Source organism: Pseudophryne corroboree, chromosome 4 (genome assembly GCF_028390025.1).
Source record: "Pseudophryne corroboree isolate aPseCor3 chromosome 4, aPseCor3.hap2, whole genome shotgun sequence".
Classification (NCBI taxonomy): domain Eukaryota; kingdom Metazoa; phylum Chordata; class Amphibia; order Anura; family Myobatrachidae; genus Pseudophryne; species Pseudophryne corroboree.
In genome coordinates this window covers 489,580,960-489,608,175 of record NC_086447.1, presented here as the reverse complement: position 1 = coordinate 489,608,175, position 27,216 = coordinate 489,580,960, and the positions used below count along the sequence as shown (strand labels likewise).

The window sequence follows — 27,216 nt, the reverse complement described above, 5'->3', positions numbered from 1 at the left end:
CACTGTCGGTTAATACCTTCCACATATCCATCCACTCTGGTTTCGACCCCGCAGGGGGTGACATCACATTTACCGGCACCTGCTCCGCCTCCACATTAGCCTCCTCATCAAACATGTCGACACAGCCGTACCGACACACCGCACACACACAGGGAATGCTCTGACTGAGGACAGGACCCCACCAAGTCCTTTGGGAAGACAGAGAGAGAGTATGCCAGCACACACCACAGCGCTATATAACACAGGGATTTACACTACACAAAGTGATTTTCCCTATAGCAGCTATAATACACAGTATTGCGCCTAAATTTAGTGCCCCCCCTTTCTTTTTTACCCTATTGAGCCTGGAAACTGCAGGGGAGAGCCTGGGGAGCTGTCTTCCAGCGGAACTGTGAAGAGAAAATGGCGCCAGTGTGCTGAGGGAGATAGCCCCGCACCTTTCACGGCGGACTTCTCCCGCTCTTTTATTAATATTATGGCAGGGGATTTTTACACATATATAGTTTATTAGACTATATTATGTGTTTTTTGCCATTTTTAAGGTAATCTAATTGCAGCCCAGGGCACCCCCCCCAGCGCCCTGCACCCATCAGTGACCGGAGTATGTGGTGTGCATGGGGAGCAATGGCGCACAGCTGCAGTGCTGTGCGCTACCTTAATGAAGACCGGAGTCTTCAGCCGCCGATTTTCTCCTCGGAATCTCCCGTCTTCTGGCTCTGCAAGGGGGACGGCGGCGCGGCTCCGGGACCGGACGACCGAGGCTGGGCCTGTGTTCGATCCCTCTGGAGCTAATGGTGTCCAGTAGCCTAGAAGCCCAAGCTAGCTGCAAGCAGGTAGGTTCGCTTCTCTCCCCTAAGTCCCTCGTAGCAGTGAGTCTGTTGCCAGCAGATCTCACTGAAAATAAAAAACCTAACAAATACTTTCTTTACTAAGCGCTCAGGAGAGCCCCTAGTGTGCAACCAGCTCGAGCCGGGCACAGATTCTAACTGAGGTCTGGAGGAGGGGCATAGAGGGAGGAGCCAGTGCACACCAGTAGTCCTAATTCTTTCTTAGAGTGCCCAGTCTCCTGCGGAGCCCGTCTATTCCCCATGGTCCTTACTGAGTTCCCAGCATCCACTAGGACGTCAGAGAAAAGTTAATAATTGCTGCCCAGGGTGCCCCCCCTGCGCCCAGCACCCATACAGTGCCGCCAGTGTGTGTTTGTGTTGGGAGCAATGGCGCGCAGCGTTACCTCATAGAAGATCCGAAGTCTTGTGCCGCCTTTGAAGTCTTCTTTCTTCTCATACTCACCCGGCTTCTATCGTCTGGCTCTGTGAGGAGGACGGCGGAGCGGCTCCGGGACGAACGGCGAGGGTGAGAACTGCGTTCCGACCCTCTGGAGCTAATGGTGTCCAGTAGCCTAAGAAGCAGAGCCTATCATTTAAGTAGGTCTGCTTCTCTCCCCTCAGTCCCACGATGCAGGGAGCCTGTTGCCAGCAGTGCTCCCTGAAAATAAAAAACCTAACAAAAGTCTTTTACAGAGAAACTCAGTAGAGCTCCCCTGCAGTGCACCCAGTCTCCTCTGGGCACAGGATCTAACTGAGGTCTGGAGGAGGGGCATAGAGGGAGGAGCCAGTGCACACCCATCTAAAGTCTTTAGAGTGCCCATGTCTCCTGCGGAGCCCGTCTATACCCCATGGTCCTTACGGAGTCCCCAGCATCCTCTAGGACGTAAGAGAAAAAATGATTTAGAGTGCTGGTATTCTATTGACAAGGGGAGATTATTCTTCAATAAGGTCTTATGGTCATGGGGTGGGGTGGGAGAGGTAATGCCACTTAGAGCCCTATTGCCACTAGGTAATGTTACAATGGACTCTGGGGGTGCTAAATAGCCCCAGAGATATTATTTTATTTCCCTAAAATAATTAAATACATTTTTAGACTATGATTTTGACATTAAAACATTTATTGACTCTGCTTACTGTTATCTGTGGAAAAACATTATTGTCACTTAGATAACTTGTCACCTGTCCCACTCTGAAGAGTGCTGGGGTCCCTCTCAAACACTATGGGTTGAGGGGTGGTATATCAGTGTATCAGTTTGCAGATCAGTTGCAGAGACTCGCAGGCTGCCACTTCAATAGCTCTGTCCTAGTATAATAGATAGGACTGTATCTACATACATCCATTATGGTAAATGTTAAAAAATAAATTTAATAGGATAAAATAAGTATTTTGGTCACTTACCGTTGAATCCTTTTATCTTAAGCAGGCTGGGAGACACTGCAAGTTGGGCTGGGGTTTGGCACTTAAACTACTGTAGCTGTAAATTCTGAGCCCCTCCCCCAACAACCCCATCATGCCAGTACTTCTTTAAGAGAGTCTGGTAATGGAGTAGCAGTAACCCAGTGAAACTGTTAGAACACTCAAATAAACCAGCAGGAAAATATGGTCAAGAATCAAAAGCTTGCATGATTGAGTGTGAGGGATGGAAGGCAATGTCACCCTACCTTTTTAAGAGAAAAGGATATAATGGAAAGTGACCAAAAATCCTATTTTCTCTTGCATCAAGGCTGGACAACACTGGACCTTGGACATTCAACAGCCGCCCTGAGGGGAAGGACCGCTCAGGCTGCCTGATTGGAGAAGTGTATGCCCAAAGTGGGCATCGCTGGAGGCAAAGAAACCTGTAAATGTGTGGTCAGAAGACCAGGTGGCTGCACAACAGAGCACTTCTGCTGAAGCCCTATGTCGCAGTGCCGTAGCAGAATGCGCAGATAACTAGTCTGGTGCCTGGTCGCCATGCACGAGTATAGGCTTGAGTGATGACCGAGCAGATCCAACACACAATAGTCTGCTTTCTAGCAGGACAACCGTGTTTATGTGCACTGTAAAGAAGAAGCAGAGAATCTGTGCAGCAGATAGAAGTCTTGTTCCAGTAAATCCGCAGAGCTCAGACTAGGTCTAGCCCAGACATATCACCCTAGTCCTGGGAAGTCACTGAAGGAGGAAAAACTGGAAAAACTATTTCCTAGTCTAAAAGGAAAACCGAAACAACCGCCGGCTGGAACGTAGGAGCCATGCAGAGAACTGCTCTATCATCATGGAATCATGAAAGACAAGAAAAGGTGGCTTGCAAGACAAAGCCCCTAACATGGAAACACGTCAAGCTGAGGTAATAGCCCTAAGGAAGACCAGCTTCAAAATACGAACTGAAGATCTGCCAAACCTAAAGGCTCATCCCAGCTTTGCTGCAAGTGTAAAGACCATTGCTTTATATTTAAAAAAATATTACATAAAAACTTGTCTTGAATGCTGTAGTCAAAATGGGAAATTTTATTTTTCTCTCCATACATAATTCATCACAATCCAAGAAATACCCATAAAAAATGACCCAACATCTCAGTATGAATGACTGTAGCAAAAAATCTAAAGTCAGGATTTTTGGTAACTCCGTTTCACCATCTGTCAATATTAAACAGCCAGTATGGGGAAATGTTTGTGTTTGCTTGGTTGTGAAGTTTGTACTACACATCGATCATTCAAACAAGAAAAATACAAAAAGATGATTTTATTTTATATTTAATGTGGTGAATGAGAGGTTGCAAAAGTTTTATTCAGTTAAAAGTTTAATTTAAAACTGTTGAGTGTTATTTTTTACTTAGAGACTACTGACATAAATAATACTAAAGTGCATATTTCTTTGTATGCTCTAAAGTGCCTGCTAATTTATTTGGCCCTTTCCTGTCATGACACTTCATCATTGACATGTGTGAGAACATACAATTATTTATGACATGATTTATTTGGCCTTCCCTCATAGAGGCACATATTAACTGTCTAAATGTGGTATCATTATTGCTTCTGATACTCTCCTGGCTCTGCCCAATTAAGGTGTGTTCTTAAAAGGTGTTTCAACTTAATACATATTATACAGTAAGTCTAATTTATTTGTGGTATATTGTCATTAATATACTATGAATTATACTAATATATGTATTACAATAGCTTATCAGTAAGATACACATCAAGGTTGTTTTTAGACTTATCTTCCATCTTTACCCTCTTTAGCTATATTTGCTAGATTTGTACTAAGGCCCTCATTACGAGTAGTTCGCTCGCTAGCAGATTTTAGCAGCCATGCAAACGCTAACCCGCCGCCCTCTGGGAGTGTATCTTAGCCTAGCAGAAGTGCGAACGAAAGGATCGCAGCGCTGCTACTAAAAAAGATTGTGTAGTTTCAGAGTAGCTGCAGACCTACTCCTACCTTGCGATCACTTCAGACTATTTAGTTCCTGTTTTGACGTCACGAACACGCCTGCATTTCCCCAGGCACGTCTGTGTTTCCCCAGGCACGCCTGCGTTTGTATCTGACATGCCTGCGTTTTTGCACACACTCCCCGAAAACGGTCAGTTACCTCCCAGAAACACCCACTTCCTGTCAATCACTCTGCGGCCAGCAGTGCGACTGAAAAACGTTGCTAGACCTTTTGTGAAATTGCATTGGCTTTTGTGAAAATACTTTGCGCGTGCGCATTGCGCCGCATGCGCAGAAGTGCCGATATTGAGCCTGATCGCTGCGCTGCGAACGGCAGCTAGCGATCAACTAAGAATGACCCCCTAAAAGCGTACTGTGTGCACTCGTACCTGCTTTTGTAAAGCTATGACACTGCAAAGCTATAGCTAATATCTACAGTATGGACATATTTATATCTGTTATTTGTTTTGAGCAGTAGGGATGTTTCAATATACAGGATGGCCATAATTGAACTTTTCCTATTCAGAGCTATCTGTAGCTCAATCTAACAACCACAAAGTCACCACATTTGTTAAGGAGACTAATTAGGACATGGGTAGCAGAATTCCGTGGGAAAAAAGTTTTAATGCAAAAAGCTGCAGATAAAGGGAATATTGTAACGTTCTAGTTGCTAGACAGAGCTAGAGATGGCTTTGAATAGGGGAAGTTTAATTATGGGCACTCCGTATATCACTTTGTGAATTACTGACATAACTTTGTAGTTATTTTAATTATTTGCCAACACAGGGTGTTGTTACTGATGTATTACGGATAAATTCATGCAGCACTTTTTCTTTGTGTCTCCTTAATAAAAAGGTGTATTTTAGGGACTGAAATATGTTGGATTAAATGTACCTACTCTTCTTTGCCTTGATATTCTTGCAATAATTCTTCTCCTCAGAGAGCTATCTAACTATATATAAAAAGGTATGCCTTAGTGTGATACAAGATAAGAGAAACACTAGTTTGGGGCAGTGGTATCCACTGTGGTAGTATGCAATGGCGATGACAGGTGCAGGGGAACCAGCTGTGGCCTGTACTTACTAACAGTATCTTTGCCTGACGCAAACTAGCAGGCACCAGCAGCCAGGTCCCTCCACTTCAGCTCATCGTCCTGCTTCACTTTGCGGGCACAATCCTGCCTCTCCAACTGCCACACAGCACACCATGGTATGTAGGGAAAGCTGTGGCCGAATCCTGAATCATGCTGTGGAGGGGCCATTGGGGAAGCAGGTAGGGGTAGGATATGTACTTAATTTCTGCAGCTGCAGATTGCCCACCTACCACTCCCAAACCAAAATAAATAAGTCTTACGGCAGCTCCCTTCTATTCAGCTGTATCTGTTTTTATGGTAAGCGGCTGACTGCTACCTCAGCTTAATGAATCAGCAGAAACACACACACTGTTAAATCAGTACTTACCAGCTGTCATTTAGAGTAAACCCCTGTCCTTACAGGCAACCATGTATTTACCAAGGATTCAAAAGGAAACAATGTGATCGCCATGATATTGCAATTAACAATGATTTAGTGTTTAACGGCACCATTAAGTGTAGAAATACCATACTGCATGGGCTAAGCAATAGCAGCAGATTAGCAGATTCGCCAAGGATTGATTAACAATTACTGTAATATGTTATATGTGTGTATATATATATATATATATATATATATATATATATATACACACACACACACACACACACACTTATATATATCTAGTCAGCTATCAAAGAAACATTGGCACTCGGAGATTTTCAAACAGCAAACGTGTATTTAACACGTCACAAAGGATTTCCAACGTTTTGGGGCTACAGCTTCCCTTTGTCAGGGTAACAGTCACTCACCTTGACAAATGGGCGCTGTACCCCGAAAAGTCATAAATCCTTTGTGATGTGTTAAGTACATGTTTGCCGTATGAAAGTCACCGATCGTTCCTCTATGTATATACACACACACACACACACACACACACACACACACACACACACACACACACACATATATATATATATATACAGGCAGAAGGGCGGCACTCAGGGCTCAGGATAAAGAATAAAGTCAGCGACAACCACGTCAGCAACGTTTCAATCTATTACGATTTTCATCAGGTTACAAAAGTTTTGTAACCTGATGAAAATCGTAATAGATTAAAACATTGCTGACGTGGTTGTCGCTGACTTTATTCTTTATCCTGAGCCCTGAGTGCCGCACTTCCGCCTGTACATGTTTATTCAACATTGTGAGGGCACCGGGTCAAGGTAACATACGTATGGGAGTGCTGGACATGCTGCAAATTATATATATATACACTGCTCAAAAAAATAAAGGGAACACTAAAATAACACATCCTAGATCTGAATGAATGAAATATTCTTATTAAATACTTTGTTCATTACATAGTTGAATGTGCTGACAACAAAATCACACAAAAATTATCATTGGAAATCAAATTTATTAACCCATGGAGGTCTGGATTTGGAGTCACACTCCAAATTAAAGTGGAAAAACACACTACAGGCTGATCCAACTTTGATGTAATGTCCTTAAAACAAGTCAAAATGAGGCTCAGTAGTGTGTGTGGCCTCCACGTGCCTGTATGACCTCCCTACAACGCCTGGGCATGCTCCTGATGAGGTGGCGGATGGTCTCCTGAGGGATCTCCTCCCAGACCTGGACTAAAGCATCCGCCAACTCCTGGACAGTCTGTGATGCAACGTGACGTTGGTGGATGGAGCGAGACATGATGTCCCAGATGTGCTCAATTGGATTCCGGTCTGGGGAACGGCGGGCCAGTCCATAGCATCAATGCCTTCGTCTTGTAGGAACTGCTGACACACTCCAGCCACATGAGGTCTAGCATTGTCTTGCATTAGGAGGAACCCAGGGCCAACCGCACCAGCATATGGTCTCGCAAGGGGTCTGAGGATCTCATCTCGGTACCTAATGGCAGTCAGGCTACCTCTGGCGAGCAATTGGAGGGCTGTGCGGCCCCCCAAAGAAATGACACCCCACACCATTACTGACCCACTGCCAAACCGGTCATGCTGGAGGATGTTGCAGGCAGCAGAACGTTCTCCTTGGCGTCTCCAGACTCTGTCACATGTGCTCAGTGAGAACCTGCTTTCATCTGTGAAGAGCACAGGGTGCCAGTGGCGAATTTGCCAATCTTGGTGTTCTCTGGCAAATGCCAAACGTCCTGCACAGTGTTGGGCTGTAAGCACAACCCCCACCTGTGGACGTCGGGCCCTCATACCACCCTCATGGAGTCTGTTTCTGATCGTTTGAGTAGACACATGCACATTTGTGGCTTGCTGGAGGTAATTTTGCAGGGCTCTGGCAGTGCTCTTCCTGTTCCTCCCTGCACAAAGGCGGAGGTAGCGGTCCTGCTGCTGGGTTGTTGTTCTCCACGTCTCCTGATGTACTGGCCTGTCTCCTGGTAGCGCCTCCATGCTCTGGACACTACGCTGACAGACACAGCAAACCTTCTTGCCACAGCTCGCATTGATGTGCCATCCTGGATGAGCTGCACTACCTGAGCCACTTGTGTGGGTTGAAGACTCCGTCTCATGCTACCACTAGAGTGAAAGAACCGCCAGCTTTCAAAAGTGACCAAAACATCAGCCAGAAAGCATAGGAGCTGAGAAGTGGTCTGTGGTCACCACCTGCAGAACAAATCCTTTATTGGAGGTGTCTTGCTAATTGCCTATAATTTCCACCTGTTGTCTATTCCATTTGCACAACAGCATGTGAAATTGATTGTCAATCAGTGTTGCTTCCTAAGCGGACAGTTTGATATCACAGAAGTGTGATTGACTTGGAGTTACATTGTGTTGTTTAAGTGTTCCCTTTATTTTTTTGAGCAGTGTATGTATATATATATATATATATATATATATATATATTGTACTGTATATATATTGTGGGAGGAGGGTTAGGGGAGAAATGGGATTAGGGTCCTTTAGTGCGGTGCCCGTCGGAATTCCGACCAGTCAGGATGCCAGGGTCGGTATTCTGACCGCCGGCATCCTGACTGCCGGTCTCTTATACCCTAGCCATAATAAATAGAGACTTCTGAATTTATACAGTAAAATTCACAGGAATTTACAAATATTTTAAAATTGCTTATGTATTTTAACATTATTTTTCTCAGAAATATACAGGTATATTACAAAAATACAGATGGTAAAACTTGCAGTGTTATTATATACAGGATGTAAACTTTTTAAAATACCTGCTCACCTCTGCTGTTTTGGAATTGTCGCCCACATCTGTAATTTTGACAGGTGTAGAGCGCTGGGACACAGTTCCCTCCTCCTCTTTATCTGTCCCAGAGTCATCATCAGAACTGCTGGACACAGCTTCCTCACTTGGGGGAGGAGGTGCACTTGCAGCAGTTTTACGTTGCAATACAGTCTCTTCTCGATTTGTCTTATTGCTGTATGAAAATAAGAAAAATATGTCAGTTGCTAATGTAATACACATCATCCAGAACTACTGATTAACAGCCACATCTATATTAATAGGTAGATAGATAGATAGATAGATAGATAGATAGATAGATAGATAGATAGATAGATAGATAGATATAGATGATAGACATGCATGTATGTATTATATACGGGTATGGCCAACATTATTGGCACCCTTGAATTTTAAGCCCATCATGTACAATATCTTCTGGAAAAAAGGAATGCAGTGAAATAGCTGTGGCCTATAGACACTCATGTTTGACACAAAATAGCTAAGAACCAAACAAAAACAATTTTAAAAAGGAACTTGTCGTAGCAAAGGCATAAAACGCCAGCCTGTAATAAATTACCACTGCCCACAAGACGTCAGTAAACCAATGAATGATAGATTTAATGTTTAAAAGGCCACTTATGCCATTACTTTGTCACAATGGTGAAGACAAGAGAGCTATCTGAGAGAATCAGAAGTGCTATTATCACTAAACACAAGAGGTCTAATGGGTACAAGGCTATTTCCAAAGAGTTTGGCACCCCTGTTTCCACAGGGTGTAATGTTATTAAGAAGTATGCTACTCATGGACCTTTGGGGAACCTTCCTGGATGTGGGAGAAAGATGATTGACAGTCAGGCCGCCCACAGTCAATCAGTGGCCTGTTACCGAGTATGGATTCCCCCTCCTCATGTAGCAGGATTCCACTGGAGAAGTGGACCAAAGCAGCACCAGGGACAAGGCAAGTATACAGTATGTGAGTTTGAGTGCATGTACTGTATGTATTAATCTTATACTGTATAGCAGTGTGTGTTATGTAGGGATGGCCTTCGGTGTGTTCAATGCATATCACCAGTCCGCGGTTCCTATGTGTCACTAGTGTGCATAATCTCCTGTAAAACCTATGAGTGCAAGTAACATCAAGTCTCCCTGTTTCCTGTATGTCTCAGCTCAAACCCAGGGCCCCAAGAAGAATCTAAAGAATTCCAGAACTGTAACAGTTACAAATGGAAGTTGGCCAATGGATGTGCCTATAAAAGGTTTAAGCAAGAGGAACCTTTATTCTGTTAAGAAGAAACAAAGGAAAAGCCAATCAAACTTGTGGACTCCTTAACGGAAGTGGCTTGCTCAGTTGATCAATGTGTCAAAAATGAAGAGAAACTGGAAAGTTTCAACCTCCTGGGGATGTTTAATGTTTCTAATGTACTTGTGTAATCACAGTCCTCTCAGAAAGTATTAAAGGTGAAGAGTATCACCTCTTGCTATTTGATGTGGGAAAAGTGTGTGTGACATTCTTAAATACAGCCATAATGATGTTGATGTAGTTGACAACAGTGAAGATGAAGTATGTTACTTTAGGAAAGTTACTTCAAGTTCTTAATGCATGATGTGGTACCCAAGAATGAGTCTAAGCATTGCATATAGAAATCAGAGAGTTCAAGTGGTACCATAAAGTTAGGAAAAAAATAGAAGTAAAGGAAACCACAGTACTTGGAAAATAAGAACAGCAGAAATCTCAAGAGCCTGGACGATCTTGAATGCAGTGGGTGGCCCTCATGAGAAACATGAAGAGAGACTTTGTCTTGGAAATGCCACTTCCCATGCTGCTCAACACAGGGATTTTAAACTCTGACACTGCATTTGTGTAGCTGTGGCAGCAAGCCAAGCCAGGCCGAATCAAGTGATTTAACCTGAAAGGAAGCAGGCAAGACTGAGAGACTTTGTTGCAGGCTAGCTGCCCAAATATAGAGAGGGTCAAAGCAGTGAGCTAGTGCCCTACACAGGGACTAGGTTGTTTGTTATTTTTTGCTTGATACAGTATATACTGACAGTAAAGCATCATTTCATTTATTCAGCAGAAAAGGTGTATGTAGATCCTGATTACGCACCTAGTGTGACGAGAGAGGCACCAGATGGTCTGAAGTAGAGTACCAGACCATTCGAAAGGAGCCTCACAAAAATAGGATTTTAATTACCTACCGGTAAATCCTTTTCTCGCAGTCCGTAGAGGATACTGGGGTCCATATTAGTACCATGGGGTATAGACGGGTCCACTAGGAGCCATGGGCACTTTAAGAATTTGGTAGTGTGGGCTGGCTCCTCCCTCTATGCCCCTCCTACCAGACTCAGTCTAGAAACTGTGCCCGTGGAGACGGACATACTTTGAGAGAAGGATATAAAAGGACAGTGGTGAGATTCCGAACCAGCAGACACAAACTAGAGGAAAGCCAAGCTAACCAAACTTTAAACCAGGAACAGCAACCGTTGAACCAACAATACTTAACCAAGTAACAAACTTCTTCACCAAACCCAGCCAAATCTCATCCTAAACCTCTGTTCCACGCTCTCTATGTACCCCATCTGTCTCACCCCTGTCTGTCTACCCCTCCCCTTTAGAATGTAAGCTCTCACGAGCAGGGCCCTCTTCCCTCATGTGCTTACCCTTTTCTTACTTTAATAATCTTCAGCTGCACCAAATCCAGCAGTCTTCTGCCACCTGATACTTATTCCAGTGTCATCTGCTGATGTAGCTATGTTTATTTACCCTGTACTTGTCCTATATTGTAGTCAACTGTAAGTTGCTGTTTTCCTGGTTGATTATTTGTTTATGTACTCTGTAATTGGGCGCTGCGGAACCCTTGTGGCGCCATATAAATAAAGGATAATAATAATAATAATAATAACAGTGCAGGAAGAAACGAAGCACTGGGCAGGCGCCCAGTATCCTCTACGGACTACGAGAAAAGGAATTACCAGTAGGTAATTAAAATCCTATTTTCTTTTACATTCTAGAGGATACTGGGGTCCACATTAGTACTATGGGGATGTACCAAAGCTCCCAAACCGGGTGGGAGAGTGCTGAGGTTAAAGCAGAACTCATTGACCATACTGAAAGTCCTCAGAGGCCAAACTATCAAACTTGTAGGACTTAGCAAACGTGTTCGAACCTGACCAAATAGCTGCTCTGCAGAGCTGTAAAGCTGAGACAACCCGGGCAGCTGCCCAGGAAGAACCCACCGACCTAGTAGCGTGGGCCTGTAAAGATTTTGGACACGGCAAACTTGCCGTGGAATAAGCATGCTGGATAGTAAGCCTGATACAGCGAGCAATTGTCTGCTTTGAGGCAGGACACACAATTTTATTGGGATCATAGAGAACAGAGAGTCAGATTTTCTATGACGAGCTGTCCGCTTCACATAGATCTTCAAAGCCCTCACAACATCCAAGGACTTTGAAGTAGCAGAGGTGTCGGTAACCACCGGAACCACAATAAGTTGGTTGATATGAAACGCAGACACCACCTTCGGAAGAAATTGCTGAAGAGTTCTGAGATCAGCCCTATCTTCATGAAAAATGAAATAGGGGCTCTTGTGAGACAACGCCCCCAGCTCCGATACACGCCTCGCAGAAGCCAATGCAAACAGTGTGACGGTCTTCCACATAAGAAACTTGACGTCTACGTCCTGTAAAGACTCAAACCATTCCAATTACAGGAACTGCAACACCACGTTGAGATCCAAAAGCGCCGTAGGAGGCACAATGGGCGGTTGGATGTGCAGAACCCCGTTCAAAATGTCTGAACCTCAGGGAGAGAAGCCAATTGTTTCTGGAAGAAAATGGATAAGGCCGAAATCTGGACTTTTATGGAGCCACACATAGGCCCACATCCACACCTGACTGCAGAAAAAGGAGAAAACGTCCTAGTTGAAATTCCACTGCAGGAAATTTCCTGTTCTCACACCAAGGGACGTATTTTTTCCACATACAGTGGTAATGTTTAGACATTACCCCCTTTCTGGCTTGGATCAGGGTTGGAATAATCCTATCCGGGATCCCTTTCTGGGCTAGAATATGACGCTCAACCCCCATGCAGTCAAACGTAGCCATGGTAAGTCTTGATAGACAAATGGCCCCTGTTGGAGAAGGTCCTCGTGAAGAGGTAGAGGCCACGGGTCCCCTAGGAATATCTCCAGTAGATCCGCATACCAGGCCCTTCTTGGCCAGTCCGGAGCAATGAGAAGTGCTTGAACCTTTTCCCTTTTTATTCTTTTGAGAATATTTTGGATCAATGGGAGTGGTGGAAACACATACACCATCTGGTAGACCCATGGAGTCACCAGAGCATCCACCACCACCACTTGTGGGTCCCTCGACCTGGAACAATACCGCTTGAGCTTCTTGTTGAGACGAGAGGCCATCATGTTGATCTGTGGATATCCCCATCGACGTGTCAAGCACCTGAACACTTCCGGGTAAAGGGCCCCACTCCCCCGGGTGCAGGTTGTGTCTGCTGAGGAAGTCTGCTTCCCAGTTGTCTACTCCCGGAATGAAGATCGCTGACAATGCCGCAGCATTTCTTTCTGCCCAGAGGAGAATTCCTGACACTTTTGGCATTGCTGCTCTGCTTTTCGTTCCGCCCTGTCGGTTTATGTACGTTACTGTCGTCACATTGTCCAACTGGACCTGAATTGCCCGATCTTGAAGAAGATGTGAGGCCTGCAGAATGGCGTTGTATATGGCTTTGAGTTCCAGAATGTTGATTGGAAGGATGACTTCCTGACTTGATGTAGGGTCTCCTGCCCTGTGCTGCCACGTCGTCATGGCAACCGGGAGACAAGTGCTAGTGGAGTAACCTGAGCGCAGCTGATACTCCGGTTCGGGTCTTTTGCTGTGCAGTGGTTATAGGCTCTGTGCACGGCAGGGGATCCGGTGCTGGTTTTTGTGCTCACAGTCTGTGAGGTCTGAGTGGGGCGTGGACAGCACCTGCTTTATAAGGCCTCTTTTCAGGGTAAGCAGATGCTGCTGAATCTTTGTTGGTTAGTCAGTTCATGAACGTTAGCCAGTACTGTGTAGCTTTGTATTTGTTTGTTGCTTACTGCAAATAGGCCTGGGAATTTGGTATTACACTCTGCCAATCCAGACCTAGCAGTAAGACTGGAGTCAGTCGTTTAGCTTGCTGGGGTTCTGTTACTACTCTGTGAACTTAGCAAGTTTGCGGCTGTATTCTAAGACTTGCCTGTCTAATCCTGTCTCACTGTGCTAGGTGTCAGGGGTCAGTTTAGTGGCAGTAAGCTAAAACCTGTGCACTGCAAGTGAGAATTTGGATTGTGGAGATTCTCCTTGTGTCTATCATTCCATCTCTGACCAAGGAGTTCACTGCCACACCCGTTGGTAACCCTTTAGGGTTTTGCTGTTGCCCTTAGCAACAGCATTTCGGGTACTCTACGTATTAAAACACAACATCTTGCTTTTTCCATCTTAGCAGTTCTAATACTAGGGAGATACCCAGTTCCTTAGCCTCTGGGCTTCTCTGTTCACTTTGTGTGTATTTTGTTACCCTATCACCTTCTGTGTACGTTATGTCATATCCCCCAGTTTGTCTGTGAGTCCATCTGTTTTGCATAACAGTTCAAACACCAGTACATTCCTGCAGACACTGGAGTGCATAACAGTTCTGACACCAGCACTTTCCTGCTGGCACTGGTGTGCATAACACTTGACCATCTTCCCTGAAACTGCACACCCTGAGTGACTGCTCCCCCAACCTCTAAGATTTGCGTCTGTGGATAACAGAATCCAGTTCTGAATTCCGAACCTCCGTCCTGCGATGAGGTGAGAAGACTGTAGCCACCACAGTAGGGAGATCCTGGCCTTTGGTGACAGACAGATCCCCTGGTGCATGTGAAGATGCAATCCGGACCATCTGTCCAACAGATCGAGCTGGAAGGTTCTTGCGTGAAACCTTCCGTATTGAAGTGCCTCATAAGAGGTCACCATTTTCCCCAGAAGGCGAATGCAGAGATGAACAGACACCCGGGTTGGCTTCAGGACATCCCGCACCATCGACTGGATTACCAATGCCTTTTCCAACGGAAGGAACACCTTTAGTGACTCCGTGTCCAGTATCATTCCCAGGAATAGGAGCCTCCGTGTTGGCTCTAGGTGAGATTTCAGAAGGTTCAGAATCCACCCATGATCCTGGAGGAGTTTGGATGAGAGAAAGCAATGCTGTCCAGCAACCTTTCCCTGGACGGCGCTTTTATCAGGAGATCATCCAGGTACGGAATTATGTTCACTCCCTGTTTGCGGAGTAGAAACGTCACCTCTGCCATCACCTTGGTGAACACCCCCGGTGCAGTGGAAAGACCAAATGGCAGGGCCTGGAACTGGTAGTGACAGTCCCGTAGTGCAAACTGTAGATAAGCCTGGTGAGGCAGCCAGATCGGAATTTAAAGGTACGCATCATTGATATCCAGAGACACTAGGAATTCCCCCTCCTCCAGACCTGAGATCACAGCTCTCAGAGACTCCATCTTGAATTTGAACACTCGTAAGTACGGGTTCAAAGACTTGAGGTTCAGAATTGGTCTCACCTAACCGTCCGGCTTCGGTACTACGAACAAGTTGAAATAGTACCCCTTGTTTAGTAGATCAGGTGTAACTGGAACAATGACCTGAGTCTGTACCAGTTTTCGGATGGTACGCTGTAAACTTATACTTGCCTCTTGTGACACTGGCAAGCCTGATTTGAAGAATCTGTGAGGTGGGTGCTTTTGGAACTCTAGTCTGTAGCCCTGGGAAATAAGATCTATGACCCAGGGATCCTGGCTCGAATTTGACCAGATCTGACTGAAGAATTGTAGTCGAGCTCCTACCTGACAGCCTTCCCGGCATTGCGGTCCACCATCATGCTGAAGTCTTTGAGGAAGCAGGGCCCGAGCTCTGCTCCTGAGTACCTGCTGTTGCTGGTTTACGTGGTTTACCTCTTGTGCCTCCGGAGGACGTAGAAGCACCTCTGGATTTGCCCTTGAACTTGGCCGTCCAAAAGGACTGTAACCTAGAAGCTGAGTAAGTCTTCTCGGATGGGGGGGCTACGGAATGAAGATATGTAGACTTACCCGCAATAGCTGTGGAGATCCATTTGTCTAAATCATCTCCAAACAAAGCCTCTCCTGTGAATGGTAGGCCTTCCACGACTTTCCTGGATCCGCGTCAGCAGTCCACTGGCATAGCCACAAGCCCCTGCGTGCCGACACTGCCATAGCGGTGGTGCATGCGTTAAGCACGCCTATTGCCTTTATGGCTTCCACCATAAATCAGAGTCCTGTATATGCTGCAGGAGTAAGACAACATCCCCCCTAGATGCGGAATCTAACCCCTCAATTAGGTTACCTGACCATTTAGCAATGGCTTTAGTGATCCACAAACATGCAATAGTGGGTCTTTGGGCCACCCCAGCTGCTGTGTACAATGATTTGAGTGTAGTCTCAATTTTACAATCAGCTGTGGGAGGCTGCACCAGGGACAGGCAATACAATTTTACGTGACAGCCTAGAGACTGATGCGTCCACTATCGGTGGATTTTCCCATTTTTTCCTATCCTCCAGAAAAATAGAAAAAGATGAGAGCAACCCTTTAGGGATCTGAAATTTCTTATCAGGATTTACCCACGGTTCTTCAAATAGGGTATTCTAGTCCTTTGACACAGGAAAAGTGACTGAGGACTTTTTTTTTTACATTAAAATAAGATTCATGGGCGTGGCTTGGACGCTGTCCTGAATGGTCACATTGTGCTGGGGCTCCTGGTCATAAAAGCTTTTAAATACCCCAAATCTCTCTATATCAGCCCCTGCTGGCTCCTGATCCCCCCCCCCAGTGACCTGCTGTCTGTTGTGGGCTTCCCGGAGAGACCTCCCGTGCCGCTGAGAGCTAGTATCCGCAGCTCCGAGATCGGGGCCTACGCATCCTCCAGAGGCCGGGGACTCGAGTTTGGTGTCAACCCGGCGCCGAGCTCCGGGACCCGCTCGCGGCCACGGCGGGACCCGGCGGACCCCCAGTGGGCGCACAACACTCCCCTGACCTGCGGAGACCCTCCCCAGACCCTCAGGTACTTACAGACTACCGACAGCTCCCTCCCTGTGCGTGCAAAAGCCAGTGGAAGTGAAGCCTCTGGCCTGTTAACTATGGCGGCGGCCATCTTGGATTTCTTCTAACAGCCCCTGTGATTACAAGCAGCACAATTCAGAGCTACTATATAACTGCTCTGTGAACTCCTCTTAGCCCACATATCCTGCATACTGTACACCTGTAAGCACCCTCTACCTACAGAAGACATATAATAAGCTGCTGATTGCAGCCACTGCAAAACGCTCTGCTATTTAACTGTACCCTACCATACTAATTTGTCACTACTCTCAGCCCTGCCTGCAGTTTTCTTACCATCATTACCGAGCTTGAAACAACCCTCGTCTCTATACTCATACAGCCCGGCAAGATGTGACCCCTAATATGCGCTATCTCCGCCCAGAGTCTTACCGTTTAACATGGGAATACGTCTGAAAATCAGCATCCTGTCTACTTTATAACACATCAGCCTAGAGGGACCCAGCTGCTGCAGTATCCTCAGAACATCTATTTTTCTCAACTCTTTTTTTTCTCCCCTCTATCTCACTATGGCACCTAAAAAAGCAAAAGGCACGCTACCTCCTCAGGTTTCTTTCCCGATTCGGAAACAAAATCAGGCGTCCCCGCCGCCTCGAGGAGTGTCGGCCCCCTCCACGAAAAGTCCGATCTCATCCGATCTGACCAGCTCGCTCTCAGTGTCGGGCGTAGACCCGTGCTCTGACGCTCCCCTTACCGTGAAGACCCTTTGCCAAGTCTTGTCGGCCTTCAAATCGGACTTAACTCGCGACCTAACAGCTGCTATACGGGAAGTTAAGGAGGAGCTGACAGCCATTGGCGACAGAACCGACACTCTAGAGCGTAAACTGGAAGAATTGGTGACGTCACATAATGAGCTCATCACAGCTCACGACCAACAACAAAACGAGTTGGACATGGTTAAGAACAAAATGGCAGATATGGAAGACCGTTCCAGACGGAACAATATTAAAATTCGTGGAATACCCGATTCGGTTGATAACTCCGATCTGACGAAATATGCGATGGCCCTGTTCCGTAAACTGCTACCTGAAGCATCAGATGCGGAGCTGCTCATTGACAGAATCCATCGTCTTCCTAAACCTCGGTACCTCTCCAGCTCCTTACCTAGAGATACATTACTTCGGGTGCACTTCTTCACCATTAAGGAACGTATTCTCCAGGCTACTCGAGATGCAGAGAACTCTGATACCCTAGGAGGCTTGCAACTGTTTCCGGACTTTTCCGCAATTACCCTTTCTAAAAGACGGAGCTTAGCCCCGATTACCACCGCCCTCCGGGCCCAAGATATCCGTTATAGGTGGGGCTTTCCAGTGAAGCTGATTGTATTCTATGACAGCTCTACATTTACTCTATCAGAACTGGAAGCCGGAGTGAAGCTGCTCGAGGACTGGGATATCTCGGTGAAATTACCATCCTCCCATGAGAGACGTCCTCCCCCTCGCTCGGAATGGTCCACTGAGTGAAAGCATTACGTAATTAATGTTTTGTTCTAACATGCCTTTTCATGTTTCGTTAGAGTTATCGTCTATATTATAAGCTGTCTATTGTAGCCCTTCCGGCTCTCGAACCCCTCTAGGTGAGATACACTGTATTACTACTACTTCATATAGCGTGTATTCCTTCACTTAAGTGTGGACGTTCAGCTCTCGCCCCAGCTTACCTGTTTACTGGCCTATCTTTCTAGTACTCGCTAATTGCAATAGACAGAGGTTTTCCCGCTAGCAAGATACGCCAGGTCATTCTGTGATATATTTATGTTTTTCTGATGTGTATTTATACCCCACGTACCACATATGTTTAGATGGAGAAGTGCAGTTATTCCCCTTATATATTAGCTGCCTGTTTTCTTAATGACTCTGGGCGGATTGAAGAGTCCGCCTGCCCCTTGTTTCTCTACTGCATCCATTTTTCCCCTGCAGTAGCTATGCAGACCCGATGTACTGGGTCGATTTACTTTTCTTTCCCTTTTGTTTTACTAAGCCTACGCATATTGCCCCGTTTCCGTGATTTTTGTGTCCCCCCCCTCCCCCCCCCCATCCGGATGGGATGCCGTCACTTACATGATACTCTAACTGAATAAGTATGGTTGGTATTCTCTCAGTGAACGTTAAGGGTTTAAACTCCCCCAACAAACGTAGATTAGCTCTATCCTCCTTCCATAAATATAAAGCCGATATAGTTGCCCTACAAGAAACTCACTTTTCCTCACATAACCCCCCTGTATTGAAAGACCACAGGTTCACTACTGGTTATTTCGCTAACGGACCCTTTAAAAGAAACGGAGTAGCTCTGCTGTTTAGAAATGGTGTCCCCTTTACTCTCCACTCACAAATTGCTGATAAAGCAGGCCGGTACTTAATTCTCACTGGTACGTTGGAGGGTAAATCCGTCACAATAGTATCTCTATACGCACCTAACTCGAATCAAGTGGCCTTTATTCGGAAGCTATGCTTGCTTATCCAGAAGGTCCGGGTCGGCTCCCTAATTCTCCTAGGAGACTTTAACTTAGTACTAGACCCCAAACTGGATAAATCGTCCCAGCCCTCTTCAACTACACCTAAAACTCGCTCTGGCCCTTCCCTAGCGCTGCGTAATGTGTTAGCAGAATTTGACTTATATGACATCTGGCGAATCTGCAACCCCTCAGGTAGAGACTACACGTTCTTTTCACCAGTACACAATTCATACTCGCGAATCGACCTCGTGTTGTGCGATAAGTGGACCTTGCAGGAGTCTGGTGGAGTGGATATCCTACCTATCACCTGGTCCGACCATGCTCCGCTATTCTGGAAGTGGCACATTGGACCTGCCCCCGCCCCCCCCAGACCATGGCGACTATCTCCCCATTTGCTACATGACGCGTTGGCCAAAAAAATTATCTCAGACAGCCTATCCCTGTATACAGATACCAATTCCCCTTCGGACACATCTTTACCAAACTACTGGTGTGCGTTAAAAGCAGTTGTCCGCGGCTCTGCTATTCAGGCTGGAGCTACGCTTAAAAAGCAAGCCAAAAGACTCCAACTAGACTTGGAACAAAGACTTAAAATAGCTGAAGACAAGAATAAGATGCGCCCCACCCGACTTTTACGTAAGGAACTTGCTGACATCCGCAGCCAACTACAAAAACTCTTGGTTTTTAGAACCCAAATAGCTCTCAATAGACTACGACAGAAATTCTATTTAGTAGGTAACAGACCCGGTAAAATGCTAGCCCGCAGACTTCGTGCCCAACAAGCTCGTAACAGAATTAAATTCATCCTTTCCTCCACAGGCTCTAAGCTTGCTAACCCCTTAGATATTGCTAACCAATTCGCAGACTATTATACTAAACTGTATAACTTGCATTCTGACCCCCTTACATTCCAGCCTACCCTGACTCTATCCAAGCGTTCCTTTCTTCTATCAATCTCCCTACCTTAACCCAAGATCAACTAGACACCTTAAATGCTCCTTGGACCATAACAGAGGTCGAATCCACGATTAAATCTCTCCCTAAGGATAAAGCCCCTGGCCCCGATGGGTTTATTAACGACTTCTATGCCTCCTTTGCAGACCGTCTTTCCCCCACTTTGACCGCTCTGTTTAATGAGATAACTAATACTGGTACCTTCCCTAAAGAAATGCTAGAGGCCCAAGTAGTAGCTATCCCCAAGCCTGGGAAAGACCCTGCCCACTGCCACAACTACAGACCAATTGCATTACTTAACAGTGATGTCAAGCTATATGCTAAATTGATAGCATCCCGACTTAGTGCTTATTTACCGCTGTTGATTCACCCCGATCAAGTTGGGTTTGTACCTGGCAGACAGGCCTCTGACAATACCCGCAGAGTTTTTAACCTGATAGATAGGGCCCCGGGCACAGAGGGATTCTTATTACTCTCATTGGATGCTGAGAAGGCGTTCGACAGACTGAATTGGCTATATATGCGTACTGTTTTGGTTAAATTTGGCTTCTCTGCCCAGATTCTGGCGTCAATCTTAGCATTATATACCTTACCATCAGCAAGGGTTTTTAGTAATGGATTCTTGTCGGACGCCTTCCCAATCACTAATGGTACCCGCCAGGGCTGCCCTCTCTCACCTCTGATATATGCTCTTGGTATTGAACCCCTGGCAGCTAAAATTAGAGCAGATGCTGCATTCCCCGGCCTAACCCATGGCGGACTCTCCCATAAATTGTGTCTCTTTGCCGACGACGTCCTCCTCTTCGTATCTCAACCCTCCTCTTCTCTCCCATATCTACATTCCATATTACACGACTTCAGTGAGGCCTCATACTACAAACTGAATACAACTAAAACCGAAGCTTTACCTGTCCATCTACCCGATACACTCACGGCCGCTTTACGTTCTCAATATCCATACAACTGGAAACTCAACTCACTTACATACCTCGGGATACATATCCCCCCTACCTCCTCGGATGTGTTCGATTTAAATCTTCCCCCCCTGATACTCACTCTCCAGACCCTGACATCCTCGTGGTTGCTGTATGAGATCTCCTGGCTGGGACGTTTGTCTGCCTTTAAAATGTCCTTATTACCCAAACTCATGTATTTATTTCGCACTATACCTTATTCTTTTCCCAAACCGTACCTCGATAAATGCAGAGTTGTTCTGGCGAGATACCTGTGGAAATCGCACCCCCCAAAACTGGCACATGCTAGAATGATTCTTCCCCGACACAGAGGAGGCCTCGCATTGCCTGACCTAAGTATGTACCAGGAAGCATGTGTGCTTGCCCAACTGAAATCTTGGAACATATCCAATCCCGCACCCCTCTGGGCCCACATTGAGGAGGTCGGATGCATAGGATACCCCTTGGCAGATTTGCTGAGGACTCCTAAGGCCCTCCGTCCCAATGGTTTGAATGTCCTTCCCTCTACGGCTTCCTCCTTACGAATATGGGATAATTTGATGAGTAAACTTCCTAACATTACTACCCCCCACACGACCCTTTCACTTAAAGCAGTGAGTAAGTTAATTCCCAACTTACATATCTCTACGTGGACTGCTTGTAATATTCATACCCTTGGAGACTTATTAGATGGAACTACCTTCCTTTCATTCGCCCAATTGCAAGATAAATTCTCCCTCCCAAGTGCTGAACTGTTTCACTACTTTCAGATCAGACACTGGTTCCAAAGTCTACCCACAGTACAAACCCCCCCCCAGCTCTCTGGCTCAGTCTATCCGATCCCGCTTGGTATTATCCTCATCAACTAAAGATATAACCTATTGGTACAACACACTCATCTCATTAGCCCCATACCAAAAGTCTAATGCTCAGAGGCGCTGGGAGGTGGACTTGGGTATTCCCATAGCAGAGTCACAATGGGAGAAATTATACCGTTTAACATTTCGCATGTCTCGCTGTTTAAATCATTCAGAAATGCATGTTAAACTACTGAATAGATTATACCTGACCCCAGACAGACTGCACACCTTCTGGCCTTCCTGCTCACCACTATGCTGGAGAAATTGCGGAGAGATAGGGCATGTATACCATATTTTCTGGACATGTCCCCTTCTCCAAACTTTCTGGACAGAAATATTTACGCTAATAAATAAAGTTCTAGGCCTATCTTTAAGCCCGTCCCCAGCTCTGGCTCTCCTGCATATGTATCCACTGGAGGTGCCGTCCTCTCAGAGGTACCTGTTGGGACACATCTGTATAGCGGCAAGGGCAACCCTGGCCCAAGCCTGGAAGCAGGTGGCGGTCCCCCCTGTTCTAAAGGTGTTTCATAAAATTAATTTCCATTATAATATGGAAAACGAATGTATGCCTTATTCCTCTTCTGCTTCCTCTCCCATGGTGAAATGGTTCCATTGGCATGAATATGTCACGGAGGGAGAGGGCTCTACCCTCATATCACACCCGGGGATGTCGTCCCCGTTACAATTCAGCCTGAATGAGGAATCTTCTGCTTCCTGAGCGCTCTGTCTCCCATATTTTTCCCTATGGTTATTACTAGATATTACATTTATAATGTTATCAACCGATCCCCTCCGGATTCTTAAGACGGAGTAGAGAAACCATATTAAATTAGCTATGCACATCTCAAACTGTTAACATGTCTAGGATACCTGTATACCTACTTAGTGTTATGCTATCTGTTCTATATGTATGTTGCATTTTATTGACGTGTACATCCCTCCCCACCCTGTTCTTTTTTCTGTACCCCCTCCTTTTTTTTCTTCCCTGTTTGCATTCAATATAAAATTCAATAAAAACTATTGATGTTAAAAATAAGATTCCTCACACTCCCCTGACACCTTATAAGGAATATGCAGAACATCTCTGATAGCTTCTATAAGAACCTCTATTCCCTGTGACAGAGCTGCATCCCCCCCCCCCCCCTGAGTCAACCTCCCCCTCCTCCCTGTATGACCTGTCAGCGTCAGACTGCAGGAAATGGGCCAGAGATCGATTTTGCAGACAAATGGGAGGGGTTCGAGGCGCTGGTGTGGGAGATGAATCTCTATTCATCAGGTCCTCCACAGACTTTCTTAAGTATTGCTATTTATCTGTGTCCAGGGCGCGTAAAAAAAGAAAAAGGTAATGAAACTTAACACATCCCTTGTCAAATGGGTATACGATGTCTTCTCCAGGTTATGCAGGCCTATGAGTCCTTTCGTTCAGGTGAATCTTCTCGTTATAAATGGCTCCCAGTTCATGTCAAAATGGAGAGAAATAAGAGAGAAAAGAAATGTGTAGCACCGTTTACAACAGCTAGAATCGAGAATTCCACACAATGAAAGTTTTTAAGGGCGTACCCCACTCACACAGAAACAAGTAAGTGGGTTCCCGTAAAGGTATCTTTATTGCTAGTTTTTTTCACCAATCCCCTCAGGTTAGGTTCACGTAATTAAGCGTGCCTGAATCTCACACCACATGGGGTACTGTAAACACGTAGGGGTAGCGTCTGAGGCAATTTCAATGCGTACCCTCACTTACACAGAGCAAAGCCAGAACATTCATATAACGGTTTCTTTATATCAACAAAAATCCTCAGGTGCATACCCCAACTCACTCAGTAAACGATGAATGACTCCTATAAAGGTTTCTTTAAATAGATTCACTGGTATCCCTTTGGTGGATCCACAAGAGGAAAAGGAACTCTTTCTCCCAAATGCCAGACCAGAGTCATGAAAAAAATCCTTCTTTCTAAAACAGGTTTTTTATTCCAGACATAGTCCAAATTCATACAAAGAAATCACCACACATGGTGACAGAAAAAATAAAAAAGTAAAAATTTAAAAGTACAATAAAAATTCCAAAGGCAAAATTTGAGATAATAATCGGCGTGATTATTCCCTTTTTCCAGAAAAACTACTCACAGTACAGTCGTCCGACGCGTTTCGGTCTCGAATGGACCTTAATCATGAACTATCTGCACTGTGAGGAGTAAGCATATTTATGCTATGAACATCCAATGAATGAGTAGCCGGAAATGACATCATTAATTACAATGAAAATTAATTTTGTTTAAAAACATGATTATTCATCACACAAATTCATAATAACATATACATAAACACTAGTATCATGCATGGTGAAAAAGTACAGCAGGAAAAACACTTTAAAACATATTTTCTTCTCCATTAAAAAACGGAGCTTGGAATTCTGGGTAATGTAGTTTCCATAGTGGACTACTACATGACCATATATGGTGTTTCCACCGGATATTGTGTTGCATAATTATTGATATTGTGTTGCACCGCTGCTGGTGAAACTTCCCCAGAAAATAATCCCTGAAGGTTTGTTCCGTTTGTAGCCGGAAACGGTACAAACGGAACAAATACTAGTGTTTATGTATATGTTATTATGAATTTGTGTGATGAATAATCATGTTTTTAAACAAAATTAATTTTCATTGTAATTAATGATGTCATTTCCGGCTACTCATTCATTGGATGTTCATAGCATAAATATGCTTACTCCTCACAGTGCAGATAGTTCATGATTAAGGTCCATTCGAGACCGAAACGCGTCGGACGACTGTACTGTGAGTAGTTTTTCTGGAAAAAGGGAATAATCACGCCGATTATTATCTAAAATTTTGCCTTTGGAATTTTTATTGTACTTTTAAATTTTTACTTTTTTATTTTTTCTGTCACCATGTGTGGTGATTTCTTTGTATGAATTTGGACTATGTCTGGAATAAAAAACCTGTTTTAGAAAGAAGGATTTTTTTCATGACTCTGGTCTGGCATTTGGGAGAAAGAGTTCCTTTTCCTCTTGTGGATCCACCAAAGGGATACCAGTGAATCTATTTAAAGAAACCTTTATAGGAGTCATTCATCGTTTACTGAGTGAGTTGGGGTATGCACCTGAGGATTTTTGTTGATATAAAGAAACCGTTATATGAATGTTCTGGCTTTGCTCTGTGTAAGTGAGGGTACGCATTGAAATTGCCTCAGACGCTACCCCTACGTGTTTACAGTACCCCATGTGGTGTGAGATTCAGGCACGCTTAATTACGTGAACCTAACCTGAGGGGATTGGTGAAAAAAAATAGCAATAAAGATACCTTTACGGGAACCCACTTACTTGTTTCTGTGTGAGTGGGGTACGCCCTTAAAAACTTTCATTGTGTGGAATTCTCGATTCTAGCTGTTGTAAACGGTGCTACACATTTCTTTTCTCTCTTATTTCTCTCCATTTTGACATGAACTGGGAGCCATTTATAACGAGAAGATTCACCTGAACGAAAGGACTCATAGGCCTGCATAACCTGGAGAAGACATCGTATACCCATTTGACAAGGGATGTGTTAAGTTTCATTACCTTTTTCTTTTTTTACGCGCCCTGGACACAGATAAATACCAACACTTGCTTCTTCTATATATTGTTTTGGTAAAATCGGTGATTTTTACATAGGTATTTTGTCAGTGGACGGGCTGCTGTGCGCCAAACTTGTAGACCCTCCCTATTTTCTCTTTTTTTTCTTAAGTATTGCGTCTCTTTCTCATTATGGGATAATCTATTTGAAATATTTGTAATCATCCCCTTTATGGAATCCAACCATGCTAGGTCGGACCCACTAGCCTGAGAATGTGTACTGTCCGGAGTACAGTGTAATGATCCCCCAGGGGAAGAGAAACACTCTGCTGTGCAGGAAATATACTCCTTAGATATTGTAATGTGGAAGTTTACACACACACACACACACACACACACACACACACACACACACACACACACACACACGAGAATACAGGTTATGCACAAATAACCAACAGAGCTCTCTAGGGAGACACAGAGTTATGAGGAAACCAGCCACACAGCGCCCCTTTAGCTAATAATGATCTCAGCTAGGCGCAGACTAAGTACCCTTAATAGGGTATTAGTACTTATAATACTGCTCCCCCTAATTGTGGAGTAGCTGCACTTCCCTGCCAGCGTTTTCAGTGTGATCTGCAGAGAGAAAATGGCGCTGGTGAGCTGCAGGATCTGCTCATAGTGAAGCCCCGTCCCTTTAATGGCGCATGGTCTTCCCGGTTTTTTATACTGGCTGAGGTAATTTTGTGTGCTTAACAGTGGGTTAGAACGCCTGTAAGCTAGTGGTGCCAGTGTGGGTACTTGTAGTGGCTTCAGCTCGCCCCTCACCGCGGATACATACCTCACAGCATATTACTCGGAAGCCTGGAGCCACAGCCTGTCAGCGCTGTGCTCCTACCCTTGTGCCGCCATTATCGCTGGGCAACCCGCTAACCGGGACGCCGGCGTTCTACTCACCACTCTTCTTTCTTCTGGCTCTGTTAGGGGTATCGGCGTGCTGCGGGAGGGTATGCTCGCCTTGGTGGGGCTTGCGAATGACTCCCTCAAGAGCTCAGTGTCCTGTCAGCGGAGAAACGGGACCATTAACTCTTCAGGAAGTTGGGCCATTCTCCCCCCAAAGTCCCACAAAGCAGGCAGGCTGGTGCCACACAGCCCTGCCTGAAAATAACAAACAGAAAAATAAATGCAGAAAACTCTTCAGGAGCTTCCTTCAGCGTGACCGGCTCCTCCGGGCACATTTTCTAAACTGAGTCTGGTAGGAGGGGCATAGAGGGAGGAACCAGGCCACACTATCAAATTCTTAAAGTGCCCATAGCTCCTAGTGGACCCGTCTATACCCCATGGTACTAATATGGACCTCAGTATCCTCAAGGACGTAATAGGAAATGGGATCTGTTCCATGTTTAGCGACGACCTGGAAAATGCCTATAGCAGAATTTAGAAAACCCCAGGGAGACAGCAGGAACTATTTTAGCTCCTGTAGTTTGGTTTTGATAGAAAACCAGCAAGGGTCCCTGGGGGTGGATGGAAGAAGCGGGCGGGCCCCATCCACAAAGGTCAGTCCAGGTCTTGTGGGTTCTGCAGCCAGGATGGCTGAGTAATTGTGCACCTGTAGGATACCCAGAAAGGGCTGAAGCTTTCACAGGTGCAGGACCTCTGATGCTGACTAGCAGCCAGTAGCTAGGGCCTGTAAGGGGGCTAGTGTCAGGGGTCTGGAAGACTGTGTATGTTTGAAAGGACTTCGGT

General features: G+C 45.3%; 1 protein-coding gene across 4 annotated transcripts in view; it reads right to left on the bottom strand.

Moving 5' to 3' along the window:
* FIG4 (FIG4 phosphoinositide 5-phosphatase) overlaps positions 1-27,216 on the bottom strand; it is a 665,438-nt gene that overhangs the window by 209,846 nt on the left and 428,376 nt on the right. For 2 of the 4 annotated variants that reach the window (XM_063917117.1, XM_063917118.1), the window contains exon 21: positions 8,518-8,713. The exons of 1 other annotated variant lie outside the window; for it this stretch is intronic. In XM_063917117.1, the coding sequence (XP_063773187.1) occupies positions 8,518-8,713 (196 nt within the window). Of the gene's footprint in view, positions 1-8,509; positions 8,714-27,216 lie in introns of all 4 variants that reach the window. One more of the 4 variants, XM_063917119.1, reaches the window with a different exon arrangement.